Raw genomic sequence first — 24938 nt, forward strand, 5'->3', positions numbered from 1 at the left:
GCCACCTCCTCCCTCCCTCCTTTATATACGGGGGTAGGGGGGCACCCTAGAACACACAAGTTGATCATTGATCGTTCCTTAGCCGTGTGCGGTGCCCCCCTCCACGATATTACACCTCGGTCATATTGTAGCGGTGCTTAGGCGAAGCCCTGCAACAGGAGAACATCAAGATCGTCACCACGCCGTCGTGCTGACGGAACTCCCCCTCGGCGCCTCTGCTGGATCGGAGATCGAGGGTGCGTCATCGAGCTGTACGCGTGTCAAGAACTCGGAGGTGCCGGAGTAACGGTACTTGGATCGGTTGAACCGGAGGACGTACGACTACTTCCTCTACGTTGCGTCAACGCTTCCGCTTCGGTCTACGAGGGTACGTAGACAACACTCTCCCCTCGTTGCTATATCATCACCATGATCTTGCGTGTGCGTAGGAAATTTTTTGAAATTACTACGTTCCCCAACATGTGCCCCTCCCGGTGGACCCCCGGAACCCTTCCGGTGGCCCCGGTACAATACCGATATGCCCCCGAAACCTTCCGGTGTCCATATGACAGCTTCCCATATATAAATCTTTACCTCCGGACCATTCCGGAACTCCTCGTGACGTCCGAGATCTCATCCGAGACTCCGAACAACATTCGGTATTCACATACAAGTCTTCCTAATAACCCTAGCGTCACCGAACCTTAAGTGTGTAGACCCTACGGGTTCGGGAGACACGCAGACATGACCGAGACGGCTCTCAGGTCAATAACCAACAGCGGGATCTGGATACCCATGTTGGCTCCCACATGCTCCTCGATGATGTCATGGACGAACCACGATGTCGAGGATTCAAGCAACCCCGTATACTATTCCCTTTGTCAATCGGTACGTTACAAGCCCGAGACTCGATCGTCGGTATCCCAATACCTCGTTCAGTCACGTTACCGGCAAGTCACTTTACTCATACCGTAATGCATGATCCCGTGACCAAACACTTGGTCACTTTGAGCTCATTATGATGATGCATTACCGAGTGGGCCCAGAGATACCTCTCCGTCATACGGAGTGACAAATCCTAGTCTCGATCCGTGTCAACCCAACAGACACTTTCGGAGATACATGTAGTGCACCTTTATAGTCACCCAGTTACGCTGTGACGTTTGGTACACCCAAAGCACTCCTACGGTATCCGGGAGTTACACGATCTCATGGTCTAAGGAAGAGATACTTGACATTGAAAAGCTCTAGCAAAACGAACTACACGATCTTGTGCTATGCTTAGGATTGGGTCTTGTCCATCACATCATTCTCCTAATGATGTGATCCCGTTGTCAATGACATCTAATGTTCATAGTCAGGAAACCATGACTATCTGTTGACCAACGAGCTAGTCAACTAGAGGCTCACTAGGGACATGTTATGGTCTATGTATTCACACGTGTATTACGATTTCCGGATAATACAATTATAGCATGAATAAAAGACAATTATCATGAACAAGGAAATATAATAATAATGCTTTTATTATTGCCTCTAGGGCATATTTCCAACAGTCTCCCACTTGCACTAGAGTCAATAATCTAGTTACATTGTGATGAATCAAACACCCATAGAGTTCTGGTGTTGATCATGTTTTGCTCGCGAGAGAGGTTTAGTCAACGGATCTGCGACATTCAGATCCGTATGTACTTTGCAAATATCTATGTCTCCATCTTGAACATTTTCACGGATGGAGTTGAAACGACGCTTGATGTGCCTGGTCTTCTTGTGAAACCTGGGCTCCTTGGCAAGGGCAATAGCTCCAGTGTTGTCACAGAAGAGTTTGATCGGCCCCGACGCATTGGGTATGACTCCTAGGTCGGTGATGAACTCCTTCACCCAAATTGCTTCATGCGCTGCCTCCGAGGCTGCCATGTACTCCGCTTCACATGTAGATCCCGCCACGACGCTCTGCTTGCAGCTGCACCAGCTTACTGCTCCACCATTCAACATATACACGTATCCGGTTTGTGACTTAGAGTCATCCAGATCTGTGTCGAAGCTAGCGTCGACGTAACCCTTTACGACGAGCTCTTCGTCACCTCCATAAACGAGAAACATGTCCTTCGTCCTTTTCAGGTACTTCAGGATATTCTTGACCGCTGTCCAGTGTTCCTTGCCGGGATTACTTTGGTACCTTCCTACCAAACTTACGGCAAGGTTTACATCAGGTCTGGTACACAGCATGGCATACATAATAGATCCTATGGCTGAGGCATAGGGGATGACGCTCATCTCTTCTTTATCTTTTGCCGTGGTCGGGCATTGAGCCGAGCTCAATCTCACACCTTGCAATACAGGCAAGAACCCCTTCTTGGACTGATCCATTTTGAACTTCTTCAAAATCTTATCAAGGTATGTGCTTTGTGAAAGACCTATGAGGCGTCTCGATCTATCTCTATAGATCTTGATGCCTAATATATAAGCAGCTTCTCCAAGGTCCTTCATTGAAAAACACTTATTCAAGTAGGCCTTAATGCTGTCCAAGAATTCTATATCATTTCCCATCAAAGTATGTCATCTACATATAATATGAGAAATGCTACAGAGCTCCCACTCACTTTCTTGTAAACGCAGGCTTCTCCATAAGTCTGCATAAACCCAAACGCTTTGATCATCTCATCAAAGCGAATGTTCCAACTCCGAGATGCTTGCACCAGCCCATAAATGGATCGCTGGAGCTTGCATACTTTGTTAGCATTCTTAGGATCGACAAAACCTTCCGGCTGCATCATATACAGTTCTTCCTTAAGATGCCCGTTAAGGAATGCCGTTTTGACGTCCATCTGCCATATCTCATAATCATAGTATGCGGCAATTGCTAACATGATTCGGACGGACTTAAGCTTCGCTACGGGAGAGAAAGTCTCATCGTAGTCAATCCCTTGAACTTGCCGATAACCCTTAGCGACAAGTCGAGCTTTATAGATGGTGACATTACCATCCGCGTCCGTCTTCTTCTTAAAGATCCATTTGTTTTCTATCGCTCGCCGATCATCGGGCAAGTCAGTCAAAGTCCATACTTTGTTTTCATACATGGATTCTATCTCGGATTTCATGGCTTCAAGCCATTTGTTGGAATCTGGGCCCGCCATCGCTTCTTCATAGTTCGAAGGTTCACCGTTGTCTAACAACATGATTTCCAGGACAGGGTTGCCGTACCACTCTGGTGCGGAACGTGTCCTTGTGGACCTACGAAGTTCAGTAGCAACTTGATCCGAAGTACCTTGATCATCATCATTATTTTCCTCTTCAGTTGGTGTAGGCATCACAGGAACATTTTCCTGAGCTGCACTACTTTCCCGTTCAAGAGGTAGTACTTCATCGAGTTCTACTTTCCTCCCACTTACTTCTTTCGAGAGAAACTCTTTTTCCAGAAAGGATCCGTTCTTGGCAACAAAGATCTTGCCCTCGGATCTTAAGTAGAAGGTATACCCAATGGTTTCCTTAGGGTATCCTATGAAGACGCATTTTTCCGACTTGGGTTCGAGCTTTTCAGGTTGAAGTTTCTTGACATAAGCATCGCATCCCCAAACTTTTAGAAACGACAGCTTAGGTTTCTTCCCAAACCATAATTCATACGGTGTCGTCTCAACGGATTTAGACGGTGCCCTATTTAAAGTGAATGTAGCTGTCTCTAGAGCGTATCCCCAAAATGATAGCGGTAAATCGGTAAGAGACATCATAGATCGCACCATATCCAATAGAGTGCGATTACGACGTTCGGACACACCGTTTCGCTGAGGTGTTCCAGGCGGCGTGAGTTGTGAAACGATTCCACATTTCTTAAGTGTGTACCAAATTCGTGACTTAAATATTCTCCTCCACGATCTGATCGTAAGAATTTTATCTTTCGGTCACGTTGATTCTCTACCTCATTCTGAAATTCCTTGAACTTTTCAAAGGTCTCAGACTTGTGTTTCATCAAGTAGACATACCCATATCTACTCAAGTCATCTGTGAGAGTGAGAACATAACGATATCCTCCGCGAGCCTCAACGCTCATTGGACCGCACACATCGGTATGTATGATTTCCAACAAGTTGGTTGCTCGCTCCATTGTTCCGGAGAACGGAGTCTTGGTCATTTTGCCCATGAGGCATGGTTCGCATGTGTCAAATGATTCATAATCGAGAGACTCTAAAAGTCCATCAGCATGGAGCTTCTTCATGCGCTTGACACCAATGTGACCAAGGCGGCAGTGCCACAAGTATGTGGGACTATCGTTATCAACTTTACATCTTTTGGTATTCACACTATGAATATGTGTAACATTACGTTCGAGATTCATTAAGAATAAACCATTGACCATCGGGGCATGACCATAAAACATATCTCTCATATAAATAGAACAACCATTATTCTCGGATTTAAATGAGTAGCCATCTCGTATTAAACGAGATCCAGATACAATGTTCATGCTCAAACTTGGCACTAAATAACAATTATTGAGGTTTAAAACTAATCCCGTAGGTAAATGTAGAGGTAGCGTGCCGACGGCGATCACATCGACCTTGGAACCATTCCCGACGCGCATCGTCACCTCGTCCTTCGCCAGTCTCCTCTTATTCCGCAGCTCCTGCTTTGAGTTACAAATATGAGCAACGGCACCGGTATCAAATACCCAGGAGTTACTACGAGTACTGGTAAGGTACACATCAATTACATGTATATCAAATATACCTTTAGTGTTGCTGGCCTTCTTGTCTGCTAAGTATTTGGGGCAGTTCCGCTTCCAGTGACCCTTCCCCTTGCAATAAAAGCACTCAGTTTCAGGCTTGGGTCCATTCTTTGACTTCTTCCCGGCAACTGGCTTACCGGGTGCGGCAACATCTTTGCCGTCCTTCTTGAAGTTCTTCTTACCCTTGCCCTTCTTGAACTTAGTGGTCTTATTGACCATCAACACTTGATGTTCTTTCTTGATTTCAACCTCTGCTGACTTCAGCATTGAAAATACTTCAGGAATGGTCTTCACCATCCCCTGCATATTGTAGTTCAGCACAAAGCTCTTGTAGCTTGGTGGGAGCGACTGAAGGATTCTGTCAATGACCGCCTCATCCGGGAGGTTAATGTCCAGCTGGGACAGGCGGTTGTGCAACCCAGACATTTTGAGTATGTGCTCACTGACAGAACTATTTTCCTCCATCTTACAACTATAGAACTTGTCGGAGACTTCATATCTCTCGACCCGGGCATGAGCTTGGAAAACTAGTTTCAGCTCCTCGAACATCTCATATGCTCCGTGTTGCTCAAAACGCTTTTGGAGCCCCGGTTCTAAGCTGTAAAGCATGCCGCACTGAACGAGGGAGTAATCATCAGCACGAGACTGCCAAGCATTCATAATGTCTTGGTTCTCTGGGACGGGAGCGTCACCTAGCGGTCCTTCTAGGACATATTGTTTCCTGGCAGCTATGAGGATGATCCTCAGGTTCCGGACCCAGTCCGTATAGTTGCTGCCATCATCTTTCAGCTTGGTTTTCTCTAGGAACGCGTTGAAGTTCATGTTGACATGAGCGTTGGCCATTTGATCTACAAGACATATTTGCAAAGGTTTTAGACTAAGTTCATGATAATTAAGTTCATCTAATCAAATTATTTAATGAACTCCCACTCAGATTAGACATCCCTCTAGTCATCTAAGTGTTACACGATCCGAGTCGACTAGGCCGTGTCCGATCATCACGTGAGACGGACTAGTCATCGTCGGTGAACATTCTCATGTTGATCGTATCTTCCATACGACTCGTGTTCGACCTTTCGATCTCCGTGTTCCGAGGCCATGTCTGTACATGCTAGGCTCGTCAAGTTAACCCTAAGTGTTTTTCATGTGTAAAACTGTCTTACACCCGTTGTATGTGAACGTAAGGATCTATCACACCCGATCATCACGTGGTGCTTCGAAACGACGAACTTTAGCAACGATGCACAGTTAGGGGAGAACACTTCTTGAAATTTTGTAAGGGATCATCTTATTTACTACCGCCGTTCTAAGTAAACAAGATGTATAAGCATAATAAACATCACATGCAATTATATAATAGTGACATGATATGGCCAATATCATATAGCTCCTTCGATCTCCATCTTCGGGGCTCCATGATCATCTTCGTCACCGGCATGACACCATGATCTCCATCATCATGATCTCCATCATCGTGTCTTCATGAAGTTGTCACGCCAACGACTACTTCTACTTCTATGGCTAACGCGTTTAGCAACAAAGTAAAGTAATTTACATGGCGTTCTTCAATGACACGCAGGTCATACAAAAATAAAGACAACTCCTATGGCTCCTGCCGGTTGTCATACTCATCGACATGCAAGTCGTGATTCCTATTACAAGAACATGATCTCATACATCACAATATATCATTCATCATTCATCACAACTTCTGGCCATATCACATCACATGACAATTGCTGCAAAAACAAGTTAGACGTCCTCTAATTGTTGTTGCATCTTTTACGTGGCTGCAATTGGGTTCTAGCAAGAACGTTTTCTTACCTACGAATAACCACAACGTGATCTTGTCAACTTCTATTTACCCTTCATAAGGACCCTTTTCATCGAATCCGCTCCAACTAAAGTGGGAGAGACAGACACCCGCCAGCCACCTTATGCAACTAGTGCATGTTAGTCGGTGGAACCGGTCTCACGTAAGCGTACGTGTAAGGTTGGTCCGGGCCGCTTCATCCCACAATACCGCTGAAGCAAGATAAGACTAGTAGCGGCAAGCTAGTTGACAAGATCTACGCCCACAACAAAATTGTGTTCTACTCGTGCAATAGAGAACTACGCATAGACCTAGCTCATGATGCCACTGTTGGGGAACGTTGCAGAAAATTAAAATTTTTTCTACGGTTTCACCAAGATTCATCTATGAGTTCATCTAAGAAACGAGTCAAGGGAGTGAGTTTGCATCTACATACCACTTGTAGATAGAGTGCGGAAGCGTTCAAGGGGATGGTGATGATGGAGTCGTACTCGCCGTGATTCAGATCACCGATGACCAAGTGCTGAACGGACAGCACCTCCGCGTTCAATACACGTACGGTACGGGCGACGTCTCCTCCGTCTTGATCTAGCAAGGAGGAAGGAGAGGTTGAGGAAGACAGCTCCAATGGCAGCACGACGACGTGGTGTTGTTGGTGCAGCAGTACTCCGACAGGGCTTTGCCAAGCACGTACGGAGGAGAAGAGGTGTTGGGGAGGGGAGGGGCTGCGCCTTGGCTTGGGTGTTCAGCCCTCCCCTCACCCCTCTATTTATAGGGGAAGGGGCAAGGGGGGCCGGCCCCTCTAGATGGGATCTAGAGGGGGGGCGGTGGCCAGGGAGGGGAAACTTGCCCCCCAAGCAAGGGGGGTGCCCCCTCTAGGGTTCCCCCCCAACCCTAGGCACATGGGCCCAAAGGGGGGGCGCGCCCAGCCCTCCAGGGGCTGGCTCCTGCCCTACGCAGCCCATGTGGCCCCCCGGGAGGGGTGGCCCCTCCCAGTGGACCCCCGGAACCCTTCCGGTGGCCCCGGTACAATACCGATATGCCCCCGAAACCTTCCGGTGTCCATATGACAGCTTCCCATATATAAATCTTTACCTCCGGACCATTCCGGAACTCCTCGTGACGTCCGGGATCTCATCCGGGACTCCGAACAACATTCGGTATTCACATACAAGTCTTCCTAATAACCCTAGCGTCACCGAACCTTAAGTGTGTAGACCCTACGGGTTCGGGAGACACGCAGACATGACCGAGACGGCTCTCAGGTCAATAACCAACAGCGGGATCTGGATACCCATGTTGGCTCCCACATGCTCCTCGATGATGTCATCGGATGAACCACGATGTCGAGGATTCAAGCAACCCCGTATACTATTCCCTTTGTCAATCGGTACGTTACAAGCCCGAGACTCGATCGTCGGTATCCCAATACCTCGTTCAGTCTCGTTACCGGCAAGTCACTTTACTCGTACCGTAATGCATGATCCCGTGACCAAACACTTGGTCACTTTGAGCTCATTATGATGATGCATTACCGAGTGGGCCCAGAGATACCTCTCCGTCATACGGAGTGACAAATCCCAGTCTCGATCCGTGTCAACCCAACAGATACTTTCGAAGATACCTGTAGTGCACCTTTATAGTCACCCAGTTATGTTGTGATGTTTGGTACACCCAAAGCACTTCTACGGTATCCGGGAGTTACACGATCTCATGGTCTAAGGAAGAGATACTTGACATTGAAAAAGCTCTAACAAAACAAACTACATGATCTTGTGATATGCTTAGGATTGGGTCTTGTCCATCACATCATTCTCCTAATGATGTGATCCCGTTGTCAATGACATCTAATGTCCATAGTCAGGAAACCATGACTATCTGTTGACCAACGAGCTAGTCAACTAGAGGCTCACTAGGGACATGTTATGGTCTATGTATTCACACGTGTATTACGATTTCCGGATAATACAATTATAGCATGAATAAAAGACAATTATTATGAACAAGGAAATATAATAATAATGCTTTTATTATTGCCTCTAGGGCATATTTCCAACATGCCGCACCCCTTGGGGTGGGAACCCTAGAGGGGCGCAGCCCCCTCCCTCTCCCCTATATATACTTGAGGTTTTGGGGCTGCCATACACAAGAGTTTCCACCTCTCCCTGGCGCAGCCCTACCTCTCTTTCTCCTCGTCTCTCGCGGTGCTTGGCGAAGCCCTGCTGGATTACCACACTCCTCCATCACCACCACGCCGTTGTGCTGCTGCTGGACAGAGTCTTCCCCAACTTCTCCCTCTCTCCTTGCTGGATCAAGGCATGGGAGACGTCACCGGGCTGCACGTGTGTTGAACGCGGAGGTGCCGTCCGTTCGGCACTAGGAGCTCCGGTGATTTGGATCACGACGAGTACGACTCCTTCAACCCCGTTCTCTTGAACGCTTCCGTTTAGCGATCTACAAGGGTATGTAGATGCACTCTCCTTCTCTCGTTGCTAGTCTCTCCATAGATAGATCTTGGTGACTCGTAGGAAAATTTTGAATTTCTGCTACGTTCCCCAACAGTGGCATCATGAGCTAGGTCTATTGCGTAGTTTCTATGCACGAGTAGAACAAAAAGTAGTTGTGGGCGTTGATTTTGTTCAATATGCTTACCGTTACTAGTCCAATATTGTTTCGACGGTATTGTGGGATGAAGCGGCCTGGACCGACCTTACACGTACATTACGTGAGACAGGTTCCACTGATTGACATGCACTCGTTGCATAAGGTGGCTAGCGGGTGCCAGTCTCTCCCACTTTAGTCGGATCGGATTCGATTAAAAGGGTCCTTATGAAGGGTAAATAGCAATTGGCATATCACGTTGTGGCTTTCGCGTAGGTAAGAAACGTTCTTGCTAGAAACCCATAGCAGCCACGTAAAACATGCAAACAACAATTAGAGGACGTCTAACTTGTTTTTGCAGGGTATGCTATGTGATGTGATATGGCCAAAAGAATGTGATGAATGATATGTGATGTATGAGATTGATCATGTTCTTGTAATAGGAATCACGACTTGCATGTCGATGAGTATGACAACCGGCAGGAGCCATAGGAGTTGTCTTAATTTATTGTATGACCTGCGTGTCATTGAACAACGCCATGTAATTACTTTACTTTATTGCTAACCGGTAGCCATAGTAGTAGAAGTAATAGTTGGCGAGACAACTTCATGGAGACACGATGATGGAGATCATGGTGTCATGCCGGTGACGATGATGATCATGGAGCCCCGAAGATGGAGATCAAAAGGAGCAAAAAATGATATTGGCCATATCATGTCACTATTTGATTGCATGTGATGTTTATCATGTTTATGCATCTTATTTGCTTAGAACGACGGTAGTAAATAAGATGATCCCTCACTAAAATTTCAAGAAAGTGCTCCCCCTAACTATGCACCGTTGCGAAAGTTCGTCGTTTCGAAGCACCACGTGATGACCGGGTGTGATAGATTCTAACATTCACATACAATGGGTGTAAGCCAGATTTACACACGCGAAACACTTAGGTTAACTTGACGAGCCTAGCATGTACAGACATGGCCTCGGAACACAAGAGACCAAAAGGTCAAGCATGAGTCATATGGTAGATACGATCAACATGAAGATGTTCACCGATGATGACTAGTTCGTCTCACGTGATGATCGGACACAGCCTAGTTGACTCGGATCATGTAATCACTTAGATGACTGGAGGGATGTCTATCTGAGTGGGAGTTCATTGGATGAACTTAATTATCCTGAACATAGTCAAAAGCCCTTTGCAAATTATGTCATAGCTCGCGCTTTAGTTCTACTGTTTTAGATATGTTCCTAGAGAAAATTTAGTTGAAAGTTGTTAGTAGCGATTATGCGGACAGTAGAAGGCTTATGTCCTTAATGCACCGCTCAGTGTGCTGGACCTCGAACGTGGTCTGTGGATGTTGTGAACATCTGACATACACGTTTTGATGACTACATGATAGTTCGGTAATGTTAAATGGTTTAGAATTGAGGCACCAAAGACATTTTTGAAATGTCGCAGAACATATGAGATGTTCCAAGAGCTAAAATTGGGATTTCAGGCTCGTGCCCACGTCAAGAGGTATGAGACCTCCGACAAGTTTTCTTATCCTGCAAACTAAGGGAGAAAAGCTCAATCATTGAGCTTGTGCTCAGATTGTCTAAGTACAACAATCACTTGAATCGAGTGGGAGTTGATCTTCCAGATGAGATAGTGATGTTTCTCCAAAGTCATTGCCGCCAAGCTGCTAGAGCTTCGTGATGAACTATAACATATCAGGGATAGATGATCCTTGAGATATTCGCGATGTTTGATGCCGCAAAAGTAGAAATCAAGAAGGAGCATCAATTGTTGATGGTTAGTGAAACCACTAGTTTCAAGAAGGGCAAGGGCAAGAATGGATACTTCATGAAACGGCAAATCAGCTGCTGCTCTAGTGAAGAAACCCAGGGTTGAACCCAAACCCGAGACTAAGTGCTTATGTAATGAGGGAACGAACACTGAAGCAGAACTACCCTAGATACTTGGTAAATGAGAAGGCTGGCAAGGTTGATAGAAGTATATTGGATATACATTATGTTAATGTGTACTTTACTAGTACTCCTAGTAGCACCAGGGTATTAGATACCGGTTCGGTTGCTAAGTGTTAGTAACTCGAAATAAAAGCTACGGAATAAACAGAGACTAGCTAAAGGTGAGCTGACGATATGTGTTGGAAGTGTTTCCAAGGTTGATGTGATCAAGCATCACACGCTCCCTCTACCATCGAGATTGGTGTTAAACCTATATAATTGTTATTTGGTGTTTGCGTTGAGCATAGACATGATTGGATTATGTCTATCGCAATCCGGTTATTCATTTAAGAAGAATAATGGTTACTCTGTTTATTTGAATAATACCTTCAATGGTCTTGCACCTAAAAGAATGGTTTATTGAATCTCGATCGTAGTGATACACATTTTCATGCCAAAAGATATAACATAGTAATGATAGTACCACTTACTTGTGGCACTGCCATGTAAGTCATATTGGTATGAAACGCATGAAGAAACTCCATGTTGATGGATCTTTGGACTCACTCGTTTTTGAAAAGTTTGAGACATGCGAATCATGTCTATTGGTGTATATGCATGAAGAAACTCCATGCAAATGGACCGTTTGGACTCACTTGATTTTGAATCACTTGAGATATGCAAATCATACCACATGGGCAAGATGACTGAAAAGCCTCGTTTTCAGTAAGATGGAACAAGATAGCAACTTGTTGGAAGTAACACATTTTGATGTGTGCAGTCCAATGAGTGCTGAGGCATGCAGTGAATATCGTTATGTTCTTACTTCACAGATGATTTGAGTAGATGTTGGTATATTTACTTGATGAAACACAAGTCTGAATTATTGAATGGTTCAAGTAATTTCAGAGTGAAGTAGAAGATCATTGTGACAAGAGGATAAAATGTCTATGATATGATCATAGAGATGAGTATCTGAGTTACAAGCTTTGGCACGCAATTAAGACATTGTGGAAATAGTTTCACAATTAATACCGTCTGGAACACCATAGTGTGATGGTGTGTCCGAACATCATAGTTGCACCCTATTGGATATGGTGCGTACCATGATGTCTCTTATCAAATTACCACTATCGTTCATGGGTTAGGCATTAGAGACAACCGCACTCACTTTAATAGGGCACCACGTAATTCCGTTGAGACGGCACTGTTTGAACTATGGTTTGGAGAAACCTAAGTTGTCGTTTCTTGAAAGTTTGGGGCTGCGACGCTTATGTGAAACAGTTTCATCGTGATAAGCTCGAACCCAAAACGGATAAATAAATCTTCATAGGATACCCAAAATGGTTGGGTATACCTCCTATCTCAGATCCGGAAGCAAAAGTAATTGTTTCTAGAAACGGGTCCTTTCTCGAGGAAAAGTTTCTCTCGAAAGAATAAAGTGGGAGGATGGTGGAGACTTGATGAGGTTGTTGAACCATCACTTCAACTAGTGTGTAGCAGGGCACATGAAGTTGTTCCTGTGGCACCTACACCAATTGAAGTGGAAGTTGATGATAGTGATCATAAAACTTCGGATCAAGTCACTACCAAACCTCGTAGGACGACAAGGACAGGTACTGCTTCAGAGTGGTACGGTAATCCTGTCTTGGAGGTCATGTTGCTATACAACAATGAACCTACGAGCTATGGAGAAGCGATGGTGGGCCCGGATTCCGACGAATGGCTCGAGGCCATAAAATCCGAGAGAGGATCCACGACTTTGGAAGAAATACATGATGGTCGTAAGGCTGTTGGGTACAGATGGATTTTAAAAGGAAGACAGACAATGATGGTAAGTATCACCATTAAGAAAGCTCGACTTGTCGTTAAGATGTTTTCCGACAAGTTCAAGGAGTTGACTACGATGAGACTTTCTCACTCGTAGCGATGCTAAGTGTCTGTTGGAATTATATTAGCAATTACTGCATGATTTATGAAATCTTGCAGATAGGATGTCAAAACATTTTTTCCTCAACGGTATCCTTGAGGAAAGGTTGTATGTGATACAACCAGAAGGTTTTGTCAATCCTGAAGAACGCTAACAAATATGCAAAGCTCCAGCAATCCTTCTAAGGACTGGAGTAAGCATCTCAGAGTTGGAATGTACGCTTTGATGAGATGATCAAAGATTTTGGGTTTATACAAAGTTTATGAGAAACTTGTATTTCCAAAGAAGTGAGTGGGAGCACTATAGAATTTCTGATGGGTAAATGTTGTTGACATATTGTTGATCAGAAATGATGTAGAATTTCTGGAAAGCATATAGGGTTATTTGAAAAGTGTTTTTCAATAGAAAACCTAGAATAAGCTGCTTGAACATTGAGCATCAAGATCTATGAGGATAGATCAAAAAACGCTAAATGGTACTTTCAAATGAGCACATACCTTGACATGATCTTGAAGGTGTTCAAGATGGATCAGTCAAAGAAGGAGTTCTTGCCTGAGTTGTAAGGTATGAAGTTAAGAGTTAAAGCTCGACCACGGCAGAAGAGAGAGAAAGGACGAAGGTCGTCCCCTATGCTTCAGACGTAGGCTCTATAGTATACTATGTTGTGTACCGCACCAAAAGTGTGCCTTGCCATGAGTCAGTCAAGGGGTACAAGAATGATCTAGGAATGGATCATTGGACAGCGGTCAAAATTGTCCTTGAGTAAATAAAGGCATGTTTCTTGATTATGGAGTGATAAAGAGTTCGGCGTAAAGGGTACGTTGATGAAAGCTTTAACACCTATCCGAGTGACTCTGAGTAGAAAACCGAATACGTATAGTGGAGCAACCATTTGGAATAGCTCCAAGTGGAGCGTGGAAGCAGCATTTACAATATGACACAGAGATTTGCGAAGTACAACGGGATCTGAATATTGCAGACCTGTTGACTAAAACCTCTCTCACAAGCAAAACATGACCAACCCCAGAATCATTGAGTCTTAATCACATGATGATGTGAACTAGTTCAGTGACACTAGTTAAACTCTTTGGATGTTGGTCACATGGTGATGTGACCTGTCAATGTTAATCACATGGCGATGTGAACTAGATTATTGACTCTAGTGCAAGTGGGAGACTGTTGGAAATATGCCCTAGAGGCAATAATAAATTAGTTATTATTATTATATTTCCTTGTTCATGATAATCGTTTATTATCCATGCTATAATTGTATTGATAGGAAACTCAGATACATGTGTGGGTACATAGACAACACCATGTCCCTAGTAAGCCTCTAATTGACTAGCTCGTTGATCAATAGATGGTTACGGTTTCCAGACCATGGACATTGGATGTCGTTGATAACGGGATCACATCATTAGGAGAATGATGTGATGGACAAGACCCAATCCTAAGCCTAGCACAAAGATCGTGTAGTTCGTATGCTAAAGCTTTTCTAATGTCAAGTATCATTTCCTTAGACCATGAGATTGTGAAACTCCCGGATACCGTAGGAATGCTTTGGGTGTACCAAACGTCACAAAGTAACTGGGTGGCCATAAAGGTGCACTACGGGTATCTCTGAAAGTGTCTGTTGGGTTGGCGCGAATCGAGACTGGGATTTGTCACTCCGGTTGACGGAGAGGTATATCTGGCCCCACTCAATAGGACATCATCATAATGTGCACAATGTGACCAAGGGGTTGATCACGGGATGATGTGTTACGGAACGAGTAAAGAGACTTGCCGGTAACGAGATTGAACAAGGTATTGGCATACCGACGATCGAATCTCGGGCAAGTACAATACCACTAGACAAAGGGAATTGTATACGGGATTGATTGAATCCTCGATATCGTGGTTCATCCGATGAGATCATCGTGGAACATGTGGGAGCCAACATGGGTATCCAGATCCCGCTGTTGGTTATTGACCGGAGAACGTCTCGATCATGTCTGCATGGTTCCCGAACCCGCAGGGTCTACACACTTAAGGTTCGATGACGCTAGGGTTATAGGGAATAGATATACGTGGTTACCGAATGTTGTTAGGAGTCCCGGATAAGATCCCGGACGTCACGAGGAGTTCCGGAATGGTCCGGTGGTAAAGATTTATATATGGGAAGTCATGTTTTGGTCACCAGAAAAGTTTCGGGTGCTATCGGTAACGTACCGGGACCACCGGGAGGGTCCCAGGGGTCCACCAAGTGGGGCCACTGGCCCCAAAGGGCTGCATGGGCCAAGTGTGGGAGGGGACCAGCCCCGGGTGGGCTGGTGCACCCCCCCCCACAAGGGCCCAAGGCACCTAGGGTTTGGGAGGGGGGCGCACCCACCTTACTTGGGGGGCAAGTTTCCCCTCTTCCCCCCCTTTGGCCGCACCCTAGATGGGATCTAGGGGCTGCCGCACCCCTTGGGGTGGGAACCCTAGAGGGGGCGTGGCCCCCTCCCTCTCCCCTATATATACTTGAGGTTTTGGGGCTGCCATACACAAGAGTTTCCACCTCTCCCTGGCGCAGCCCTACCTCTCTTTCTCCTCGTCTCTCGCGGTGCTTGGCGAAGCCCTGCTGGATTACCACGCTCCTCCATCACCACCACGCCATTGTGCTGCTGCTGGACAGAGTCTTCCCCAACCTCTCCCTCTCTCCTTGCTGGATCAAGGCATGGGAGACGTCACCGGGCTGCACGTGTGTTGAACGCGGAGGTGCCGTCCGTTCGGCACTAGGATCTCTGATGATTTGGATCACGACGAGTACGACTCCTTCAACCCCGTTCTCTTGAACGCTTCCGCTTAGCGATCTACAAGGGTATGTAGATGCACTCTCCTTCTCTCGTTGCTAGTCTCTCCATAGATAGATCTTGGTGACTCGTAGGAAATTTTTGAATTTCTGCTATGTTCCCCAACACCAAGGTCCAAACAGGTCTATCTAACTCAACTGTAGGAGAAAAAAATGTTGACCAGATCCACTAGCTCAAACCATCTAGTTAGAGTTAGTTCATCCACACATCTTCTAAAAGAAAGGTGTAGATCCACTCCATGCCACACTTGGGCAATGGAGGCATCCTATTGTTCAATGATCGCAAAAAGGTCCCAAAACCTAGTATTAAGAGAGCATTCCCCTAACCAAGTATCGTGCTAGAAGGACACATTTTCCCCATTCCTAGGCACCGATCTATAAAAAACTTTGGCAGCAGCAAAAGCCCAAGCAATAGTTTTTCAGAATGGAGAACCTTTCCCAGTTCTAGCCCACAAAATGTTTGGTTTATCAACAGTATATTTTGAAGCACATGAGTTTACTCCAATCACTATTCCTACCATCAAAAAATCTCTTACTCCAAGAAGCCAACAAAGCCATATTAAAATCTCTAAGGTTGGGAACACACAACCCACCAAACTACTTTCTTTGAGGGACAAGCCCCCATTTAGCCAAATGATATTTGTGTTCATCTCTCAACCCCCCCCCCCCCCCCCTGAAGAAATGAGACATTTGAGAGGTGATGGCATCAATTGCCCGTGTAGGGAATTTCATCATAGACATCAAATGAGTAGGAATACTAGCAATACAAGTAGTAAGTAGAATAAGCTTGTCCGTATAAGACACATTTCTCCCAAACCACCCTACAATATTCTTAATAATTTTAGCAATGATATGTTGGAGGTCCTTCCTCCTAAGTTTTTTATAGTGCAGAGGAACTCCCAAATATTTAAAGGGGAAATCCCCATCTGACAGGAAAAAAATGAGGAAATTCTCTAGACACTGCTTCATTAACATTGATAGTATGAAGATCACTTCTATGAAAATTATTTTTTAAACCAGAAAGTTTCTCAAACCAAGCTAAGATCCATTTCAAATTTCTGGCATGCTCCACAAATGCATCTAGAAAAGTAATAGTGTCATCAGCATATTGTAAATTGACTACACCCCGAGGAATCACATGTGCCAAAAGCCCGGCAATTAGATTATGATTAACAACTTTCATGAACACCTTAGAGAACACATCAACCACCAGATTAAAAAGTAGAGGGGGGAAGGGGTCAACCTGCTTCAACCCCTTCCCCCACTAAAGTTGGGCCCATTAGTATCGTTAATCCTAACACAAAAGAAACCTTGGTGTAGAGAACTACACACCCAACCAATCCATTTACTGCCAAATCCTCTAACTTGAGCATCTCCACAAGGAATTCCTAACAAACCCTATCATAAGCCTTTTTCACAATCCAGCTTCAAAACTAAACCACTAGTCCTAGTTCTATGGATCTCGTGAATCACTTCATGAGCCATAACCACACTTTCCAAAATGAACCTATCCTTAATAAAAGCGGTTTGATTTTGAGAAATAACTCTATCACACATAGGAGAAGCTCTAATTGTCATAGCTTTAGAAAAAATAATCTTAATAGCACAATTACTCAGGCTGGTACGCTTGAAGTTCTTCATATCTTTAGCATTAGGCACTTTAGGGATCAGAGTAATAATAGCAAAATTCAGACGATAAACATTAGAATACCATTTTCAAAGTCCCTAACTAACCACATAAAGTCATTTTTTATCAGATCCCAAAAGGTTTGATAGAAAATGAAAGAAAAGACTATCAGGGTCAGGTGCACCACCAACATATGAACTCATAGTAGTAGCTTTATTTCTTCATTAGAGAAGGATCTTTCCAGCAGAGCATTTTCTTCTGCAGTCACTAACTCATTATCAGCTCAAAAATCTGGACCCAAATGAATATCAAGTTTAGGTTCAAACGAGAACAAATTTTGGTAAAAGGAACTAGCTACCTCCAACATGTCAGTGGTAGAGGTAACATTACCGCCAGTCCCATTAATTTTAGACAAGTGATTCTTACGGTGTCTATAGTTAGCAAGGGCATGAAAATAAGTATTATTACGGTCCCCCTTTCCATCTCTGGATCTCTGTCATAAGGCAGTTTTCTCCTTCTGCCAGATCTCACCCAGTCCAGCTTTAATGTTATTCATTCATCCTATCATAGTTAGAAGGTAGACAAAGGATTTTTCTCATACACGAGACCGGAGCTTTCATGGATGTCGCTGGAGTGTTGCGACGTGCGGCTGGAGATGCTGGAACCGCCGGACGACCATGCTGTGACTGCACGGGTGGTGTTGTGTAAATGGCGACAAGGTGTTCCATGAGCAGTTAGTTAGGGGGAAGGTGTTGCCCATGTGGTAGGCGGCGAGCTGCAACCTACACGGCGACTAGCTGCAACTGGCATGGTGGAATGACAAGCTACGACCGGTAAAGCTTCAGCCTACGACGGTGGAAGCTGCAACCGTCTATGGTGGTGCTCAGACCAACCACCGCGCACCGGTCAAAAAACTGCGACCGGCATGGGGAGGAAGCTACAAACGGCCGCGGGATAGCTGCGACCGGCAAGTCCACAGCGGCATGTGCGACGGGTGGTGCTGCCGACGACCGAGGCAGTGTGCCGCGAGCGCGACGGAGCTGCGAGTGGTGCTGTATCGGTTTTCATGGGGAGAACTTTTTCTGCTTTTTCCGCCAACCGGACGACTATTCGCAGGCAGATCGTACAGCAGCGCTGTGGCCAGCCAGGCTCTCGCGCCAATCGATCAGCGCAGAGTACAAAAAGCACTTACAATCCTATGAATCAAACAATCAACATAAGAACAATTCTTAAGAGTTCCTAAAAAAAAGAACAATTCTTATGAAGTCTAATCCTCTAAAAATCATTTGAATCAAAGGAGACCTTAGAATGCTTGCCGATTCACCTGAACTGCTTGCATGTAAAATCTGGGCTAAACATAACATCGAGAAGAACTGCACGAGGTTATTTGTTGCTCAGAAAAAAATAATATTAGTACAAGTTTAACCAAAAGAACTTCACCACTCAAATACATCCTGTTTTTTTCACAAACCTAGAATGGCGCAATGAACCAACAACGCATGATGACTTGAGTAGCAACTGTTACTGTATTCTGACGACACAAGACTCTAGACAAAAGCTCGCCTCATATTACCAGTTCACCTCATCTCATTACTACCCAGCTTCTTAACGGTGACTGAACAAAGCCCGGCCGACGATGCCAGTTGCCTCAATGTAACGATCAACACAGCGTGACACGCAGCTGCTCTCGCTTCCGCTCATGCTTGATCCTGGCTTGGTCACACACTTCGCAAAGCACTTGTTCCCAACGGTCTGCGAAATTACAAAGGATAATTAGTTTCTGTGTCTTAAAAAGTTGTGCATATCGGTTTGTTGTCAAGGCAACAAACAATAGAGTTTCCAAATATCCATTCCCAAGGCAACAAGTGAGTTTCAAACTCACTCATGTGACATCAATGACAACCAATCAGTACAAATGAACGAAACAGATGATGCAAAGGTGAAAATTAGTAATAATGGAACAGCAGCAAGAAAAATCCACAATGAGAAAGTTTGAGGGAAGCTCAACAACATTTCAAAGCATCTCAAAATGTTAATCTGAGTATATAAAACTTAAGTGAATTAAACCAGCTTACTAATATCTTTAGCTTGTGTTGCGTTCATATAATGTACTCCCTCCGTAAAGTATTATAAGAGCATTTAGATCACTACTTTAGTGATCTATAAACGGCCACAGCAATCAAATTCCAACTGTGCACTTGCTTCTCCTTCCCAAAAATTCATACAATTAGCAGCCAAGCCACAACTTTTAATGCTGAAAAGTTTCACCGCGCGTACCTTGCCCTTTCTCACATTTCAAACGAGAACACAGCTCAAAGGAACCAAAGCTTTTCATGTGGGAAAGCAATCCTGCTTTGGACTATGGTTACTTCTCAGAGAGTTCATATTGTTTGACTAGAAAGCTTGCATTATTTAAGTAGGATGTTCTGTTTGAGTAAACCTAGCAATTATTATCCGAGTAGAAAGTTCTATTTTGTTAGTGGAGAGTTTGTACTTTTTAAATAGAAAGTCTGTACTCCCTCCAATGCAAATTAATTGTCCACTTTGTATTGAATTAGGCAGTGGCAATTAATTTGGATCGGAGGGAGTACTATTATCAGAGTAGAAAGTTTTGCCTTACTGGTAGAAAGTTTTGTTTAAGAGTGAAAAGTCTGTACTGTATACATAGAAAGTTTGTGTCTTTTAACAGAATTTAAGTAGAAAGTTCGTAGTACTATCCAAGTTGGAACATTATGTATTCAAGAAAAAAGATTGAATAACCACCCAGAAAAAAAATTGTATAATAAGATTTTGCCTTGAAAATAGATAAATTGCACAAAATAATATAGGCAAACAGAAAATTTATAAAGATAAACAAGTAGCACATGGTCTGAAGACCAAGTACAAAACAGAAGGAAAAGGGGAGAAAAACGCCCGGGTTGGCCTGTCAGAAACTTGTGGTCGGAAATTACGCACGAGTGCAAATTACGGGTGCCCCATCAATAGTTAGTTAGGACAAGAAAATGTATAACATGCAACATCACTACTTGCTAGAGGTTACCACATATCTCCAAGAAAAGAGAGCATGACTCAACTGAATCCAGTGCAAAGTAATAGTAGTTCATAACAGAATAATAAACTTCCTTTTAAAAAATAAGAATAATAGACTTTATCCCAAACTAATCTACGGACATAATTAGCGGGGACAATATAGAAGCCCTAATCATTCCTACCAAAATAAGTTGCTTGTGTTCATAATTAGAAGCTGTAAGCCCCTACACAACAGGAACATCACCAAACAGAACCTTGATTGATGTCCTTTGAATTAAGAGCCAAATAATGATTTATTACTTGTCACCATCAACCACAACAGAAGAACCTAAACAATTCATACAGACTCAAATTAACAACCTTACAAGAAAAGAAGGAATTTGCAGTGACTAACAACTCTGCCAGGCCATATACCATTACACTAGGTATAACAGGTAATACTAGAGCAACGATATTGCTCAAGGCTGTACTAGGAAGTATCAGAATTAATTTGTATAAAAATAACCGGTACTGTATAATATTGTCTTATAACTTCATTTATTCCTATTAACCTACTTATGGACTTTTTATACCTTCTCCTTATATAAATAAATAAAAAATAGCAAATTGGTGATATTGGAATTTCATAAATGTTGCACCGTCCTACCCATATTGATGCACCTTATTGTGCACAGGTGCATCATGGATCATCTCAATTAAACATCTGGACATACCAAACACTGGTGTGATAGAAATTTTAAGAGATCTTTATGCAACCAGGTTCAGCAAATTGACCTATTACTACTGAAAATGCGCACTAGAACTCTATAATATTGGATTGTCAGAATTCGACAACCGTTGCTCAATAGAGCAAGAAAATAGAACAATATAAATTACTAATCTACAGTCTAGTCATGCCATATTGCTCCAATTAAGTTGAAATGCGATGCAGATCATTGTGATATATGATACTCCCTTTGTTCCAAAATAGACGACCCAACTTTATACCAAAGTTAGTATAAAGTTGGGTCATCTATTTTGGAACGGAGGGAGTAGAAAGGTATTACAGTCGATGGATACAATGAGCATGGCTTAACAGCTGCAACATGTAAAACTCTTTCTAAGATAATAATCCTTTTCTGAAGCAATGGTAACCAGCTACTCAATTTAGTTAATTCAATCGTATTTATTACAGCAATCGGGATTGCAAAAAGATTCGGTCTGGTTTTTATATATATAAAAAAATCTGACTTTTAACAGATGTCCTCAAACTGAATTTCTCTCTAAACTTGAAGGAAACCCACAGAGCTCAAACGCGGCAATCAAAGACAATGCAGTTGCTGCCTGTTCAAGTAGAATCTGCAAGCCCCAAATAGTGCATCTATCTATAAAAGCCTTAGCAAAGTGGGAAAAAACTTGCAAGCACGATAAAAGAATCCCCTCCGGTTCTAACATTATCGCCCCAACGAAACGAAGCCGAATATTCCCCTCCTTAGCAAATCAGCTATCGACGAATCAAGAATTATCTATGCCTGTAACTAGCAGCCTAGCCGTCCTCGTAGAAGTAGATCAACGAAAGTAATAAAATATGAAAACATTAGGGGAGATTCCACCTCGAGAAGCTCCTGGGCATAGGCCTGCGCGAGCTGCGCCTTGATCTGCTCCATGAGCGCCTCCGGGTTGGGGGACGACCCTGACGACGACATCGACGGCGACGAGAAGGAGTCCATGCCGAATTCGCCTTGCTTGACTTCCAAGTATTCGCGGGTGCTCGGTGGTTTACGGTGCGTTCTGCGCCGAAGGTTTCTGGCGACGGCGGGTTATACCAAGGTCGGGGGGCGGCGCAAAGGCAGGGTAAACCCTAGTCGGACTGGGAAAGGGCCGGTCCAATTTCAGCAGCAACATATGAGCCCACGTTGTTTCTTGGGCAACAAATTTCATGTGGGCCATGTCGAGGGTGCCTATACCTCGCCTAAGGCGAGTTGTAGCGACCGCTCGAGTCAGGGTGTCGCAAATGGACCGGCCCAGGTAGCTTCTATGTAAAGTTCGTCTTTTATCCTGTTTTTACGTTTCTTCGTCTTTTGTTTCGCTTTTTCTTGTATTTGTATTTTCGGGAAATATTGTAATAACACATATTTCAAAGCTTAAAAATGAGCAATATATTAAAATATGGAATATGAAACAATGTTAACACAATGCAAAGCAATTGTTAGCTTAATTCAAAAAATATATACTGATAGCATATTAAAAAACTTATGACATTTAAAAATGTTCATATGTTTGAAAAAATGTAAATTACATTATAAAAAAAGTTATTCAATTTTATTAAGTAAATTATTAAATAAATATTTCAAATGTATATGAAAAATATTGATATCATACAGAAAAATGTTTGTGAAAGTTTAAAAATGTTCATGTGTTGTCTATCTAAAAAACATTTGACATGTATAAAAATAATGTTTCACATGTACATAAAACATGTACATAGAAAACCGAGAAAAAAGAAACAAACAACACAGAGAAAACAAAAAAAAGTTAATAAAAAGGTTCTAAAACCGAAGAAAAACAAATAAAAAGAAGGAAAGAAACCAAACACAGCCGGTGAGAAGAAATCAAAATGAAGTAAACTAAAGAAATCAATAAAAACAGAAGAATGAAACAAAGAAAAAACAAAAGTAAAGCAAAATCGGTGAAAACCAAGAACAAACAAAAGAAAACTTATGAGAAATAAAGAAAAAAGAAAGTAAAATAATTGAAAACTGAGAAAACAAATAAAGAACTTAGTGAAAAACAAAGAAACAAGAAGTTAGAACGAAGAAAAAGGAAAACAGAATAAAACTGCTCGTGAAAAACAAAAACATCAAATTAAAAACGAAAGGAAAAACCCTGAAGAAAACCATAGCAGAACGAACGTACAGCGAGCGAACGGGCCAGCACGCTTGCTATAAGCGAGATATAGTTCTCGCAAGCGCAAAAAACACTCACACCCGAGCAAGCTTTGGGCCGCCGATTTTGGGACATTTTTCATTCGTTTTCATGTTTTTCTTTTTTTGGCTTCTTTAAAAAATGTTCATGATTTCAAAAAATTCTAAATTAAAAAACGAATTTCTATAAATATGTTCATTATTTTGAAAAATGTTTCTGGACAAGGTTCCAATTGGTGAACAAAGGTAAAAACAGGATAAAATACGAATTTGAATATGTTCTCGAATTTACAAAATATTTGAAATCCTAACCCTAATTATTCTCAAATTTAAAAAATATTCCTGTATTTCCAAAAATTCTTGGATTTTTGAAAAATGTTTCATGATTTGAAAAATGTGTACGAATTTGAATATGTTCCCAGACTTACAAAATGTTTACTAATTAGAAAGGTTCTTAATATGTTTATGACTTAGAAAATAATTCATGTTATTCAAAAAAGTCCACAAAGTTGAAAAGGTGTTTTTGTATTTCAAGAAAAGTTTATGGCGTCGATAATGTTCTGAATTTCTAAAACAATTCACGAATACGAAAAATGTTCATGGATTTCAAATAAGTGATACATAATTCCAAAATGTTGTGAGTTAAAAAAATCATGAATAAGATAATGATACATTTTTAGAAAGTGATTTCTAATAATGTTCTCATTTTTACAAAAAAATAAAATTTTAAAAAATATTCATTTTGAAATTTGGAACATGATCCCCAATTTGGAAAATGTTCCCGGATTTCAAAAATACTTATGAATTTGAAAAAATTGAAATGAAAAGAAAATAGAAATTAAACAAAAATGAAAAAGGAAAGAAAAAGAAGAATAGGAAATAAAAGAAAAAACAAATTGGGAAAAAGAAAGGAAGAATGGAAATGGAAAAGCAGAAAAAGAATGTGACAGGATAAACTTACAAAAAGGAAAAGTGGAGTTAGTTGGGCCAGCCCAACCGTACGTAGCTCCAGGGACGAAGAGTATTCCTTCGGGAGCCCCAGAACGATCACCTGGGGTGGGCTGAGAGTGCACCACTACCGCCATGTGTCGCACTCTGGGCGCTCACTCCTACTCCCTCCGTCCCAAAATTTTTGTCTTAAATTTTCCTAGATATGGATGTACTTAATACTAAAACGTGACTTGATGTATCCGTTTTTAGACAAATCTAAGACAAGAATTTTGGGATGGAGGGAGTATTTCTTTTTGCATGTGTTTTCGATTTTTTAAATGTTTTCTTTCTTTTTTTCATCTTTTCAATTTTCATCGGTCTTTCTTAGCTTTTGAAAGAAAAATATTCGAAAAATAATTTTGTGGAAAAACATGTTTTTTTTCTACTTTCGCGAGAGACACGGTCGTGCCTCTTGGAATGAAAAATATATTTTTTTTCCTTCCACGAGAGGCACAGATTTGCTTCCGCGAGAGACAGAGCCGTGCCTCTCGGAAACGGAAAAAATTGCATTTTTTCCTTCCACAGACGAGAGGCACGGATTTACTTCTCATTGAG

At 42.8% G+C, this 24938-nt stretch overlaps 1 protein-coding gene across 1 annotated transcript; it reads right to left on the reverse strand.

The window, feature by feature from the left end:
- Positions 1-18779: 18779 nt before the first annotated feature.
- LOC123137791 (mitochondrial import inner membrane translocase subunit Tim13) lies at positions 18780-22347 on the reverse strand. The gene is made up of 2 exons (XM_044557638.1): positions 22083-22347; positions 18780-19212 (listed from the first exon to the last, which is right to left on the reverse strand). Exons 1-2 carry the CDS (start codon positions 22197-22199, stop codon positions 19066-19068), a joined length of 264 nt encoding a protein of 87 aa, XP_044413573.1. The 5' UTR covers positions 22200-22347; the 3' UTR covers positions 18780-19065.
- Between the last annotated feature and the right edge of the window lie 2591 nt (positions 22348-24938).

This window comes from Triticum aestivum, chromosome 6B (assembly GCF_018294505.1).
Source record: "Triticum aestivum cultivar Chinese Spring chromosome 6B, IWGSC CS RefSeq v2.1, whole genome shotgun sequence".
Taxonomy (NCBI): Eukaryota; Viridiplantae; Streptophyta; class Magnoliopsida; order Poales; family Poaceae; genus Triticum; species Triticum aestivum.

Bases quoted from the DNA above. Each gene is read 5' to 3' on its own strand.
- LOC123137791 (XM_044557638.1), bottom strand. From the start codon at position 22,199: ATGGACTCCTTCTCGTCGCCGTCGATGTCGTCGTCAGGGTCGTCCCCC. The intron at 19,213-22,082 runs GTGGAATCTCCC...GTAATTTCGCAG, and splicing joins ATGCCCAGGAGCTTCTCGAG to ACCGTTGGGAACAAGTGCTT.